The following is a 14,189-nucleotide window of genomic DNA, read 5'->3' on the forward strand; positions in this document are numbered from 1 at the left end:
TTCACACCGAGGGAGGGAGTGGTCTGAAGCTGACAGCGAATGTTTTCACGGAAGAGACGGAAGGCGTGCAGCAACAGGCTCGATGAGGCCGACGGAGCTGCTGCACAACCGGGAACTCAAATGTTACTTAATTAAGTTAATGTTGTGATCTCATTTCTCATTATTGAGGAGATATAGTCACTGCTTTCTCATAAATCACCCCTTACAAAGACAACGTGTCTTACTAATGCCGTAGAGGACAATCGAAAGCATTAATACAAAGTTAAATAAAGGGTAATAAATAATCAAGATTATAATGTTGAGGAATCCTCAATCAGTGCGTCAAGAGTTCTATGAAGCCAACAGCAAAAGTTAGTAAATCATCTTTAATTCTAAATGTTAAAACACATATTGGGTTCATATAGTTTTCGTTTTGCACATTTTAAGAAGTTGTTGATAAATAAAGTTTGGTCCAAATGCTCATCTGACGCTGAGATCAGAGGTCAAACATCCTTGTTTGTATATTCAGTGTTTCTCAACAGTGGTGAGTTGCAGATTGCAACCGACTAAATACTCAACCCTCCCTGTCCGGTCATGTTGGAGGAGGACGGCCTTCAGGTAGGGATGGTTAGCTTTAGGACTGTAGGAGCTACTCTTATCTACACTCTGTTCTTCTACATCTCTTAATATTTGCCTTTAAAAAACTATATAGAATTTTAAAAACAAATAAATTCAGAACAGGAATATAATTAATATTTCAAATATATCTAAACAATGTGTATAGAGCAGCAACCGTTTTGTTTACAACAACAAAGTCACTGTATAAAATAATTAATATCTCACTGGAAACAAATGCACAATGTTATTAAAATAAATAACCTTTCCTGTCTTCTGTCCACCTGGCTGCTTTTTCTCAGCCAGCAGAGAAGTTTACAAGAACAAACTAACATAAACACATAAAACCTCAGACAGACAGCTTGTTTTTAGCTTGTTTATAAAACAAAATGTAAAAAGCTTTTGGCCGGTTGTTCATGCTGTGCTTGTCTAAACATAGCGACGGTGGCCGATTGAATTAGGCTTCACTTTTGTTTACATGTTCACAGGTATAGTGATAAAGTATTGCCTTTTTACTCGCAACTACTGTATTGCACGTACAGTAACGAGCATAGTTACCGTCAACTCGAGTATATCTTCACTTCACTGGTTCACTTTTTGTATTTATGTCTGCATATAGGCTAACACACTCACTTTGTATTCAAGTTGCTATCGCTATTTGCTACTTGTGTCCACTTGCTGTATTTGTTACAGTAACTCTCATGTAGCATTAGAGGAGCACATATAGGTTAGCTTTAATAAAGGCTCATTAATTGTGCTTCAGAGTGACGCTGCAGAGTACAATCTTACTTCAACAGGTAAGTTGCCAGGTGTTTAGTTTAGGTTCCCAAACACACCCGACAGCCTCTGAGTCAGACACACAAAACAAAGAAGAAGAAAGGAAACTAGCTGACAGAGTAAAAACCAGGAAGGGAATGTACGAGCGAAGCAATATCTAATTTTTGTCTTTGCTGCTTTTGGGTGAGCAGGGGAGTGTCTTTTATCTTCATTTTTTAGACATAAGTCTATTTTTTTATAGTCTTCTCTTGAAAGATTATATGAAAAAACAGCTACACCTAAAAGACGGCTCTCATGCGCGGCAGGACTCATTAAGGTGTGTTTTTACATGCAGAAGATCAATGCTGTCTCTGTATGAGGGCTTCATTTGCCATGGTGTATTTATCCTTGTGACTATTTAACAGGTAGCTAATGTCTGTTTATAACAGACAGTCAAACATCTAAGGCTACAACATGAAATATAGGATTCAACCCCCCCCCCCCCCTCCCCAAATATTTCATCACTGTTACTAAGTAGCAGCTCTACCCTGTGTGGAAACAGAAACTGTGGTAGTTCCAGGTCGTCCACAGGTTACGGATCGTAACCAGTGACCGTAAACACAGCGTTATTACTCACAGTCCAACCAGCTTCACTGAGCTGACCATTATTAACTTCTGTGTCCTGGACAGTCGGGCTGCTTCCAAGTGTCATGTCTCTGAGTGCTCACTAGATGGCCATAATAAGCAGTCTAGCGCCCACAACTCAAAGATAAAATGAAAGATTCATACAGTCTGTACTCCTTTCATCCTTGATTGTATCCTGTAATTTCTCCTCAGGCAACATATTTATAACTAAATGTTCAGGCACTGTTATGCTTAGAATTTCTAAATGTGTCCAGAATATCCCCATTAGTCCTGGCAGGGTGTATTGAAAGGAGCAGATTTCAGATTTCCACCTGCAAGAGGCCCAAATAACCGTTAACTAATCACCAGTTAATGCATAAATATGTTATTGATGAGAGGCAGAGGGAGATGTTTAGGAAAGTCTCCATTTAAGAAGCTAAAATGACAAAAAGCGTGTCATGAGCCCAGAAGGTGATCTAATATGAGATTGTTTGTTTGTTTGTTTGTTTGTTTGTTTTTTATCATTCCTGGTGACGCTAGTATTGATACTCAAAGACTTGGTATCAGTGATATCAGTACTTTAGGTATAGATCCACCCACCCCTGTGAACACCATGGTCTCAAATCTACCTCTTGGCCTTCATTTGTAGTGTGCATCACTCTGGTTTCCCCCATATTTACATCCTCTCTGCCATCTAACTATTTCTGAATACTGTTAAAAATATCATTTTTATGACAAATTGGACCAGATGGACAGAAACTGAGGATTTCCCGCACTTAACTTAACAGTTGAGTAATAATGGAAGTACTGTACGGAGCGTGTATATCTTCCGGAAAACATTTGTGGTTCCCACAATGAAAGAAAAAACTACACAGAAACTGGAGAGACAGAAAATGAAACTTGCTGACTTGCCCAGAGGATTGTGCTTGTGTCATGATATCAAATAATAAGAAACAACTTTTAAGGACAATGCCACATGAATGCAAGAATCAAAATGAGTTTTTGCACCTCACAAACATCTCACTACAATCCATGAAAAGCCTTTGCATCGTGCAGGTCACGTCTAAGTCTCCCATGATGCTTCATCTTTTTAGACAGTGTGAGAAAGCTGCAGGCAGCAGCTTGGCTGAAAAATGCTGAAATATTCAGCAATGAAAACCTGGTCCTGGAGAGAACATAGACAGCATCGACCAGAAACTGCACCAGTGCGTCAGCTTTTTAAAATTTTATTTCTAGCATTTGATGTGGAAGATGTCTATTTAAGAAGCTTATTTATTCTCGTCAAGAATATACAAGGTCAGTCTTGATGCTCAGTTAACGTTTTGGAGTTCCCTCTCAATTTACTTGAAACAAAATGATTAACACCTCAGCTGACTAATGAAAAAAATAATATGCAGTGCAATTGCTTCCCAGAAGGCCGCCTGACTGCTTGTTCGCAGGGGAAGTTTGATATGGGGGTGGGTTACTCTCACCCAAAGGACTGCTGCTTTCAGTATATATAAGAGGAACCCTCAAACGCCTATACTCCAGATGCTGAAAGGACACAAAGGAGATATAGGTTTTATTAAACTCTGGAGCTTTGTCCGCGAGCATCTCTTTCCAGACCTGCTGCTCTGTTGTGAAGGATGTCACAAAAGAAGATGCTGCAATGCTCCACGGGAGCTCTGCTTCTTCTCCTACCCTGGTTCGGTGGCCTGGTCCTTGGAGAGATCAGCAACGACTTCTCCCAGTGCCTTGATTTCTTCTACAATAAAACCCCACCAAAGGGTGTCAGTGCAGCAGGGTACCAGCCAATATGCCAGCGCCACAAAAACCAGTACCGCTTCGCCAGCCTGTATCACCGGCAGCATCGTTCACCACTCTACTCCGCGTACGTACTCGGCCCTGCAGATGGCAAGCGGCCCAAATCTACTTGGATGTTTGAACCTCAGGTGAGTAAAACAGTGTTCAAGAGCAGACACTTTGTTTATGACTAACTGTATTCTGTTGAGCGTTACTTTGTTCAGTGTTTACACGTGCTTTGATTATACACCCAGTTTAGTACATTTATATGCATTAAATAATGTTAATTATTATTTTGTCCACCCCATTTAAATCAATGAGGGTGGACGAAATAACAGAAACGGCATCAAAAACTACATCTTTAAAAGTTTAATCAAAACCTCTCTAAAGTCTTTATTATTACAACCTTCATGGTAGAATTTGTTGAAGGACTGTTGTGTTGTGCTGCATTACTTTAAGATAGCTGTACTTAATAAAGTGGAAACAGAGTTTTCACTTTGATTAAATAGATTAGCAGGAAAAATAGTACAAAAAATACAAAAAAATATCGTCATTCCGCTGTAGATCTATTTAGAATTCATGTTTATGTTTTAAGGCTACTGTATGACGGAGAACACTAGTAGTTTCTGTTTAATTTAAGTATTGTGGTCAATGTGTGATTGGTGCAATTAAGTTTGAACCTTCAAGCAGTAACCGTAAATACAAAAATGCTTCCACACACACACCATCTTTTCTTTGGAGAAGTAAGAAAGGAAAGTGGGAATCGTAAGTTCTGTTTTAATTTTTATTTTTCAAACGACATGAGTGCATCAGTCACACACACAACTATTATACTAAAAAAGTGATATATCCTTCTCTCTTTCTCTGTCATTCAGTTGGCGTTTTCCTGTGCCAGCTCAGAGATGCAACCCTTCCATACCCCCGTGGACCAGAATGTGATTGAGAGCCAGGCGGTGTTTGAGGACTACAGGAACTCCAACTTCACCAAGGGCCATCTCAATCCCAGCTTGCACCAGAAGACAAAAGAAGACCGGGAGGCCACCTTCACGCTGACAAACGTTGTCCCTCAGCGAGCGGGCTCCAACTCTGGAACGTGGAATGGTCTGGAGAATGAGGTTTTAAGAAAATTCAAGGCCTTCTGCAACGGGTCGATGCATGTGATCACCGGAGCCATGCCTTATGAGTCTGAAGCGCGCTCGATCAATAACAGGGTGTCTGTTCCTGAGTACATGTGGTCCGCCTACTGCTGCCCATCCTACAGATCCGACCTTCCTAAGTCTGTCAAGCCCTTTTTCCCCACATATGCTGCAGTGGGAAGGAATGACCGCAACAGTGGAGAGGAGATTGTGCCAGTTAATGTCAAGGCGAGAGCCTCGGTGAGGGGCTACGATGTGAGGCGCATGTCTTTAGAGGCTCTGGAGGGCATCTTGAAACAGAGGCTGGCCATGACCATCACTCTGTTTCACGGAGAGTGTCAGTAGCAACGGTTAAAAGCTTTAGTTCCTTGCTTAAGTCAAACGTTAACTGTTATTGGTGTGCACTGCAGTAATCACCATGTACAGCACATCTTGTCATCTTTAATTACTGAATGAGCGTTTGATTGATCAGGACATGAAATTAATTTTTCCAATGATTTTTAAACATATATTGTCATCTAACAACTAACCAAATGATTTTACTAATGAAACAAGATATAAATGGGTGAAGAGCCTTCTGATTAATATTGATTCGTTGATTTCGTTTGAATAAGTACTTGTTCTGTGTACTTTGTTCATACAAATAAAATGGTTGCACATTTCACATTTTGTACTCTGCGTACGTACTGCAGCAGACCGCCCAATGCCAACAGGATGTATAAAGTACAAATTACACAAACCAATTCCATTTAAATTATTTAAAGCCTGAAGCTTTTGGGGCAACTGGAATTCTGGTGCCCACTTTGTATGATTAGTAATCCAGCTTTGCTTTATGGGGGTCGATATAAAATGATAGTAAAATTAATAAATGTTTACTTTTACACTATGCTTAATAAATAATATGTCACCATTGTAGCCAAAACAACTTAAAAACAATGAATAAACTACAACAGAGCATTAAAACAAACAAAAAATATAAAATAGTTTGGACATCGAAACTGAAAAGAAGGATAAGAATACTTTTGTTGAGCGATTTTTCAGCCCTTTTCACTTTCCATAGCCCAGTAAGGTAAACCTGGCTCTGTCCAGTGATAACAAAGTCTAAAGCTAATTAATTAGCATGTTAGCCTATATTTAGCTTGACCAATCTGTACAAAGACTCCACAAAGTCAGTGTGCCAGGCCAGAAAATAGCCCACAAATCTAACAGTTGTTGCTTTTACACAAAAAAAAATAATAAAATGAGATCAAACAAGTTAAATGGTTAGCTTTAGCGGTGTCTGGAGCACACAGTATCAATACCAGTTAGTTCCTGAGCACATGTGGTCTGCCTACTGCTGTCCCTCTTATAGATCTGACCTCCCTGACTCTGTGAAACCCCTTTTTACCCGACATATGCTGCAGTGCGAGAGATTTACCGCAATAGTGGTGAAGAGATTGAGCTGGTGGATCCCAAAGCGTGCGAGGCTATGATGTGAGACGGATGTCCTCAGAGACCCTCGAGGGCATCTTGGAAATAAGGCTGAAAACCCAAATCAGTCCGTTTAAAGAGCGCTGTGAGTAATAAAGGGTGACACGCTCCAGTTAACTCACCTGCACACAGTTCATCTTTCATAGCCAGGGTTCTTATGGGTCACTACGTACAGTCCTAGTGTCGGGTCAGACCCAGTCTTAAACAGACTCCTTCACTATTTAATTACCATATAAATGTTAAATGTTGTCTCTGGTGTGGATGGTTGGAAATGAATATGATCTTGCATGTTCACTAACCCCATGGTTTTCCAATAAAACACTGAAATGGATGAAAGGCCTTCTGATAAATTGAAATATTTATTTCTGATTGATATGGCCAAAACACAAACATACAAAATACCAAGCTGTCAATTATATTGTCTGGCAAATAACAAGGGCACCGGTTGCAACATGAGTGACTTATTGATAAAAAAGACAAAGATGTACAACTCCATCATAATAAATAAGTACAAGCTTTGTACACACAAATGAGACCACCTCAACATAAAATGGCTGAAGAATTAAATATAGAGAAACACCAGGTACAACTGACTTCCTGTCTACTTTGGACATTTGCCTTCTTTATTTACTCTACAAAAAACGTCCACAGTACGTCTTCATTTTAAAAGTTTATTTGACTGTCAGAGCGTGTACGAAAGGCAACTCCAGATCGCTGAGAGTAAAATTAGCATCCACCATCGGTTGGCATTAATCACCTGAATTCTACCACATTCAATTATAAAACCCGCTTTTTCTTTCCAGTTCTGTCGGACATTTGAAGGAGAGGCTCTTAAAAACACTGGTGGTTTTTCAGTTGCTCCACATCACTGAAGCCGCTTCCACAGTTGGAGCACTGGAGTGCCGCCTTCTCGCTGCTGTGTATGAGTTGGTGTCTCTTTAGGTACTCCACACGACTGAACCGCTTCCCGCACGCCTCACACCCGTACGGACGCTCCCCGGTGTGAATCCGCTGGTGTCGTTCCAAATTGCCCAGACGACTGAAGGTGCGTCCACACTGAGGGCACCGGTGCGGCCTCTCGCCCGTGTGCACCAGCTGATGCCGCTCCAGCGAGCGCGAGTGTGTGAAGCGCTTCCCGCAGATCTCGCAGCAGTGCGGCCTCTCGGCGGCACACGCGCACTCGTGGTTCTTCAGGGCCCAGGCGTGGCTGAACGTGTTGCCACAGTGGGCGCACGGGTAAAGAATGTCCTCTCCACTGTCCTGTAAATGAGAGGCTCCCAGCGGACAAGGGTGCTCCTCCAGCTCGGCCTGTGAGGTGAAGCCTCCTCCACACTGTGGGCAGAAGTGGAGCAAGTCTGCGCCGCCCTCCTCTTCCCCTCCGCTCTCCCCGACACTCCCTGGAGCACACAGGTGGGGCAGGTGCGCCGACTCTCCCTGCTCAGACACATCGTCTCCGGTCACGACCTCAGCCGAGTCGTCCTCTTCTAACTCTCGTGACCTCGGCTCCCCTCCGGCCCTCGCGGCGTCTTTCGCCTGTCCTATCTGCTCCTCTCTCTGCAGGGTGGGTGGCTCCAGCTCTTCGTCCTGCTCCATTCCATCGAGACCGATGTACTTGGGGGCCAGGCTGCTCTCGCTGCCTTGCTCTACCTCCGAGTCGGGGCTGACCGGCTCAGAGGCCGTCAGGGCGGCCTGTTCGCGGCCTCTCTCGGCCTTCAGTGCAGACTCCAGACCCCTCAGCTCATCCACGGTCATGCCCCCCTCCGACGGCTCTGCTGAGTCCGACTCCCAGTCCTCATCCTCTCCCTCTCCTGAGTGAAGGCTCGAGGGACGATCTGACAGGTCTCCTGAGTAGAGACAAAGGGGGGGGAGGGGGAGGGGGAGGAGAGAGCTGGCGTGAGCAATCATTTCCACCATCTTTCAAACTATTCGCCCTCTGAACATTTCACTAACTTCCCCTCCCTCAATCAGTGTGTACTGGGCTCCTTACCTTTGCTTTGGGCTCTGGAGCAAGTGTGGAGGTTCGGGTTGGGCGGGTCCATCTTCAAAGCCTCCTTGATTAGCTGGAGAGAGGCGGGTTGATAACCCTCCGTTTGTGCAAACTGCATTGAGAAGCACAGAGAGTTTAGTTACCAGGTAGTATAAGACATGTATAGTTACATTTGTAAGTGCTTTTTCCAAAATGGCTCCTAAACTTTCATGCAACACTCATCATAGCTAAACCTTTTTACAATGCTATACGATTGGTTATATTTATGTACGGGCATCAAAAACACCTTGTAATGACTTCAAAGGGAGGCTAATAACACATTCTGCATGCTTTTGAATATTCAAGTACAGGAGACAAGTGAAGAGTGGATCTGTGCCCTGCCACTTGGTCACGTGGTGGAATAGCAAACAGCTTTTCACCTCTACAGTAGTATTTCTACCTAAAAGCTTGCCGCACTTGAGATGTGGAGAGCCCTCCTCAACGGGCTCCTCTGGAGGCTAAATATCAAATCAATAGCCTTCATCCACATCTCTGCAGTGATTTAAAGACTGAAAGACACAACTATCTCTCTGTGTGTTAGCTTTCTATTTCATTCTATAAGAAGCCGCTGAGCAGTGCAGAGATGCTGTGCCACTTTCTCCTCCTACTCCTCCTCCTCCTCCTCCTCTGAGGAAGCCTGTCTCCCTCACCTCCTCTTTGATGTTGGCAGTCTCCTCCCCCTCACCGCTGAGGCTGCCCTCCCCTTCCTCGTCCTCCATCATCCCTCCCTCGTCCTCTTCATCCCCGGGGAACTGGATGAGGTACATCTCCCTGGCCTCCTTTCCCCCTCTTCCTTTTCCTCTTCCTCCTGCCACCATCCCCACAGCTCCTGCCCTTCCTCCTCCTCCTCCTTCCTCCCACACACCTCCAGGCCAGCCTTTGCCATAGACTGCTGCTGGGCCCTTCTTTGACTTGCCTCCTGTGGAGAAGAGAGGAAGATGAGCGAATGGTGGGAGGTAGGTGAGAGAGTAAGGAGAACGTGAGGAGGAGGAGGGCAGGAGAGAGGGAGGGCACAGGGAGACAGGAAGGAGAGAGAATGAAATATGAGGGGGTGAGAGAGAAGTGGGAGGAGATGATTGGAAGGCCAGGAGAGAGAGTTGGAGGAGAGAAGAGGGCGGAGAAGTGGGAGATGAGAAGGAGGAGGGGGTTGGAGAAGCAGAGGGGAATAGGAGTAGAGAGGAGCTTGGGGGGAAGGGAGAAAGGAATAGGAGCAAGGGGAGGAGTGAGCATGATGAATGAGTGGAGAGAGAGAGGGCGTAGCAGGAAAGACAAGAGAGCGGGAACGAGAGAAAAACACATGAAAGGGAGGAGAAGAGCAAGAGACAGACGAGAGGGAGAAGTGGAGTTGGCGGGGGCAACGGGGGAGAGGAGGAGGAAGAGGAAAGGGAGGACATGTTGAAGGAAAAAGAGCAGGGGTGAGGAGGAAACAGTGAAAAGAGGAGAGAGAGACAGAGCAGAGAGAGAGGAGAAGTGGAGTGGAGAGGGAGTATGTAATTATGGTGGTGGTGGAGAGGAGCGGGAGTGTATGCGTGTGTGCAACGTGATGAAGGAGAGAACAGAGCAGGAGGAGGTGGGGGCAGGGAGAGAGGAAGGAGGCGAGGGCGGGGAGGAGAGAGGAGCGGTAAGGGGAGGAGGAAGAGTTAGAGAGAGACAGAGAGAAGTGAAGGAGGTGGGGGGAGGGAGAGGAGCAACGCAGGAAGGGAGGGAGGGAGAGAGCGAGCAAAAGCACAGAGGAGTGGGAGGGACAGAATGCAGCGGAGAGAGAGAGGAGAGGGGGAGGTGAAGGACAGAGGGAGGAACATGAAGAGGAGGCGGAGGAGGAAGGGAGGGAGGGAGAGATCAGCTCTTGCCAGATGGTTTCCAACAAAACAAGTGCGTCTTCATATAAGCCCTGACTGCATAGCAAGAACCCTGTTTCTCACATCACACAATCCTACTGAAATATGTCAGCTGTTTCAGAAAGCAGAAAACCATCCTCAAGCTATACTCACGGGCCCCCTCAACTTTTCGTTTCTGCCGCCCTCCAGCTCCTTCTTCCGCCGCCGTCAGTCCGGCGTTGCGGCGGGTGGCCGCCCAGCCCATCCCGTACTTGCGCTCGGTCCTCAGCTTGGTCTCGGTGAGCCTCAGCCGCTGCTTGAGCGCGTCGTTCTCCTTCCTGTTGAGCGACAGCTCCACCAGGTAGTCGTTCACCATGTCCTGGAAGAGCTTGGTGATCTCGCAGACCGAGGCTCGGATCAGACTGTCCATGACGGCCGTCAGATGCGTCTCAAACGTGGACACCGATTCCTCCATCATCGTGGCTCCCCCCACGGGATCGGAACCTGGTGACGGGTTCAATGACATGTCATGAGTTTGCCCACTAACTTTCCCACTGTCGATTCTAATACATGACGTAAGTTATAGCCAATCGCATCCTTATCGCCAATGTCAGTTAACGTTACAAATATTAACTTAGTTAGCAGCTACACAATCTACATAACATCGTCAGTTAAGTGTGACAGTTAATCACACACAGTAGCATTACGGTGAACGTTATTCCACCTCTGTTATCATTTAATTAAAGACTGTACTGCCACTTTATTCAAGCAGTTGAATACCAAATACACGACATGTGCCCGGTTAGCTTGTTGGTGAACTTGTATAGCGTTAATGTAAGTCGACACACAGTAATGCTCGATAAGGAGAGGAGCAGCTCCGTCTGGAAAGTGATCGTGCTAGCAGCTAATTTAGCTTCGAATACGAACCGTTCCTTGGATGAAATCCGGAGGAGTTAACCTAGACGTGAAACGGCGACAGGCTGTGTGATATCACGGATCGCGGATAATCTTGGTCGACGTTCATACGCACGGAGACACGGTGACAAAGGAAGGCGCCATCTAACTTCTGCCCTCTCTCTCTCTCTCTCACCGCCTCTGCTCTTTCTCGTCTCCTTCAGCACTGCTCAATGATGCTTGAGAACACTGCGCGTGCGCATTACCGTAATTATCCTACACTCTAGAAGTACCGCACCCCAAAAAAATTCCCGATTTTATACATTATTTTGTACTTAATGTGTGATGTCAACAGTGGTGGTGATCTCCATTTTTTAAAGTAAATAATAATCCTAGAAAATACTTATCTTCCTCTTGGTTGACGTTTTGTTTAGCGTGTCAACATAAGTGTCACCCAGGACGCATGGGGGCGCTGTGGTCAGGTCACTACGCTCTACCAGAGAGAAAGAGGCGTGTTTTCTTCCGTCTGTAGGCAGCAGAGAGCTGAGCCGCAGCCGCAGTAAATTAAGTAAAGGAAGACTACACTAAAACAGGAGTAATCATGCCGATGTTCGTGGTGAACACAAACGTGGCCAAAAGTGAGGTACCTGCGGCTCTGCTGTCCGAGGCGACCGAGGAGCTGGCCAAAGCTTTGGGCAAACCTGCACAGGTAACGTGAGGCAAGGGGCGCGCTGATTCCCAGTAGGAGCTGGCTCAAATCGTGGCAGCGGCAGCTAGTAGAGGCACTTCCTGTTGCAAGCTCAGCTGCCACAGCAAGTTGTGGCAGCTGCCACTGGCTGTGTTTGAATTCACTGGCAAGGGAGTGGCAGTAGCGGGTCATTTGTAGGTCATCTAAACTAGTATATAGATGTTTGGGGTCTATATCTGGAATGATGTAGATCAAGCTTCATGTGATCAGGTTCTTCTTACTGCCTCCCCCAAACTACTGTCCTGTTGAGACAGACAGGACAAACAGAGAAAAAAAGTTGTATACAAATTGTATAAATAAATACATACATGTAAATACATTTATATAGATACATATATATATATATATATATATATATATATACTGTATATATATCCAAGTCAATAGGTTATATGGGTTGCTATCACTCTAAACAGTACAATGCATATCATCCATATTTACAATTTGCATTCCTTTAGTCTGCAGCGTGAAAGTGTTTATCGTTGCCATGGGCAACAAGAACCAACTGAAGTTAGCCCGCAATTAGCTTGTTAATAAAAACGAGTAGCCATACTATTACAATTCGGCCTTTTTTAATAAACTAATTACAACTACCAACAGTCATGCCTTCAATGACCTTAATGTATTGTCACATAATGTCAAATAACAACAAATAAAGGCTAAACTATGGCGGAATACGCTCCGAAACACTGGCAGGTGCCACAAGAAGCTCGTGGTAGCTGCCACAACTTCCTGTGGCAGCTGAGCTTGCCACAGGAAGTGCCTCTACTAGCTGCCGCTGCCACGATTTGAGCTTGCCCTTTCTCCTGATTCCTGCAGGATCCATGTGTTCACTATGAAACTAAAGGATCATCCGGCTTCATTCTGTCCTCTATGGGTCAGATCGATAGATGAACTTCTCTGCTGAGGGCTTAAACGACCAACACCTGCAGCCTGATTTCCATTTAACTGCAGCTAAAAGTAGAAATTGTACATTACGTGAATAAACCCGCCACGACAAATTCCTTGTAGGTGCAAACTTCCTTGGCAATAAACGGTTCTGATAAAGGTGTGTTCACACCTTAAGGCTAGCTTCTTTATGCAACTATGTAAACATAGTCCTGACTGTTGTTTGTTGAGTTAGCATGAGTAGATGATTGATCGGCTGCTTCAGTAACATGAAACCCTCGGGGTAAAAGTAAATCTTCTATTGTGTCATTCAAACTGCTGCTGAATACGTTTATTAAAAATAAGACCCAGAGTACTTTCAGAAAGTCCAAAATTATTATTTTTGCCACCAAAATGTACAGTTTGTATCAGTGATCTCTATGTCAGTTTATCACATTGTTAGGCCCAGGTTTATAGATATCCAACATCAGACGAAATGGACTGCGCTTAAAGAAAACATTTTAAATATAGGTTTAAATTGTAGTCAGGTGTAGCACTGACTGTATTGTTTCTGTGAATTTGGGGATTTTAGCAAGCAGTTCTGTAACATGGCGGTTTTGAGGGCTGATTCCATTTGTAGGGAAGTTATAATGTAGGTTAAACAGTCAAATTAAAATAATTTGAAATTTCACCATATATTTTTGGAGATGCTTTAATAAATCTTCAGGTCGGGGTTGCAGTGGGCGGAATTTGAATTCATGACTTCACTATTTCCAAAATGCTGAGCTCAGTTTTGTGTCTCTGTCTTGCATATACCAGTACATTGCTGTGCTTATCAACCCTGACCAAATGATGATGTTTGGAGGAAAGGGAGACCCCTGCGCACTCTGCTCCCTCCACAGTATTGGCAAGATCAGCGGAGCTCAGAACAAGCAATACTCTAAGCTCCTGTGCGGACTGCTCAACAAACACCTGGGCGTCTCTCCTGACAGGTATAGCAAACACACACAGCAACCGCTACATGTACTGCACATCATGTGATAAATAAAGTATAACGTGACGGAAACACACAGACTCAAATACCCCTGTGCCTCGCATAACTTGTTCAATCTCATCAAGGTATTTCTTTTTGTGTCTATTTCAGGATTTACATTGTCTTCGTTGACATGGATGCAGCCAATGTGGCCTGGAACAACTCTACCTTTGGCTGAGAAGGAGGTCAACCCATTGAAATAGAAGATAATTCCAGTACTTTAGTGTATATATGAGCATAGTTAAAACAGACAGGGAAGTGAAGCTGCAAAGACACCTGGTAATTGCAAGGTCAATATGCCGTATATGGAAATCTTATAAGCACTTAGTTGGGCCCGTTAGCTTTGCACTGATCCTTTTTTTCCATTAAAATGCAATAAAGAAAACCCTGCAGACCATAAATTAGTCTCTGTTGTCCTTGATTGTGTGTCTGAGAAAGACAA

At 44.5% G+C, this 14,189-nt stretch overlaps 3 protein-coding genes across 3 annotated transcripts; 2 read left to right on the forward strand and 1 right to left on the reverse strand.

The window, feature by feature from the left end:
• The first annotated feature begins 3,599 nt into the window (after positions 1 to 3,599).
• On the forward strand, positions 3,600 to 5,598 carry LOC142962717 (endonuclease domain-containing 1 protein-like). Its single transcript, XM_076103341.1, has 2 exons — positions 3,600 to 3,905; positions 4,632 to 5,598. The coding sequence occupies exons 1-2, from the start codon at positions 3,600 to 3,602 to the stop codon at positions 5,235 to 5,237; spliced, it is 912 nt and encodes a 303-aa protein (XP_075959456.1). The 3' UTR covers positions 5,238 to 5,598.
• Positions 5,599 to 6,702: 1,104 nt separating this feature from the next.
• On the reverse strand, positions 6,703 to 11,444 carry LOC142962713 (uncharacterized). The gene is made up of 5 exons (XM_076103336.1): positions 11,133 to 11,444; positions 10,380 to 10,709; positions 9,039 to 9,307; positions 8,350 to 8,461; positions 6,703 to 8,206 (listed from the first exon to the last, which is right to left on the reverse strand). Exons 2-5 carry the CDS (start codon positions 10,681 to 10,683, stop codon positions 7,194 to 7,196), a joined length of 1,698 nt encoding a protein of 565 aa, XP_075959451.1. The 5' UTR covers positions 10,684 to 10,709; positions 11,133 to 11,444; the 3' UTR covers positions 6,703 to 7,193.
• Positions 11,445 to 11,612: 168 nt separating this feature from the next.
• mif (macrophage migration inhibitory factor) lies at positions 11,613 to 14,148 on the forward strand. The gene is made up of 3 exons (XM_076103348.1): positions 11,613 to 11,808; positions 13,534 to 13,706; positions 13,859 to 14,148. Exons 1-3 carry the CDS (start codon positions 11,701 to 11,703, stop codon positions 13,923 to 13,925), a joined length of 348 nt encoding a protein of 115 aa, XP_075959463.1. The 5' UTR covers positions 11,613 to 11,700; the 3' UTR covers positions 13,926 to 14,148.
• The last annotated feature ends 41 nt before the right edge of the window (positions 14,149 to 14,189 follow it).

This window comes from Anarhichas minor, unplaced genomic scaffold (genome assembly GCF_050575085.1).
Source record: "Anarhichas minor isolate MPS153535 unplaced genomic scaffold, ASM5057508v1 ptg000028l, whole genome shotgun sequence".
Classification (NCBI taxonomy): domain Eukaryota; kingdom Metazoa; phylum Chordata; class Actinopteri; order Perciformes; family Anarhichadidae; genus Anarhichas; species Anarhichas minor.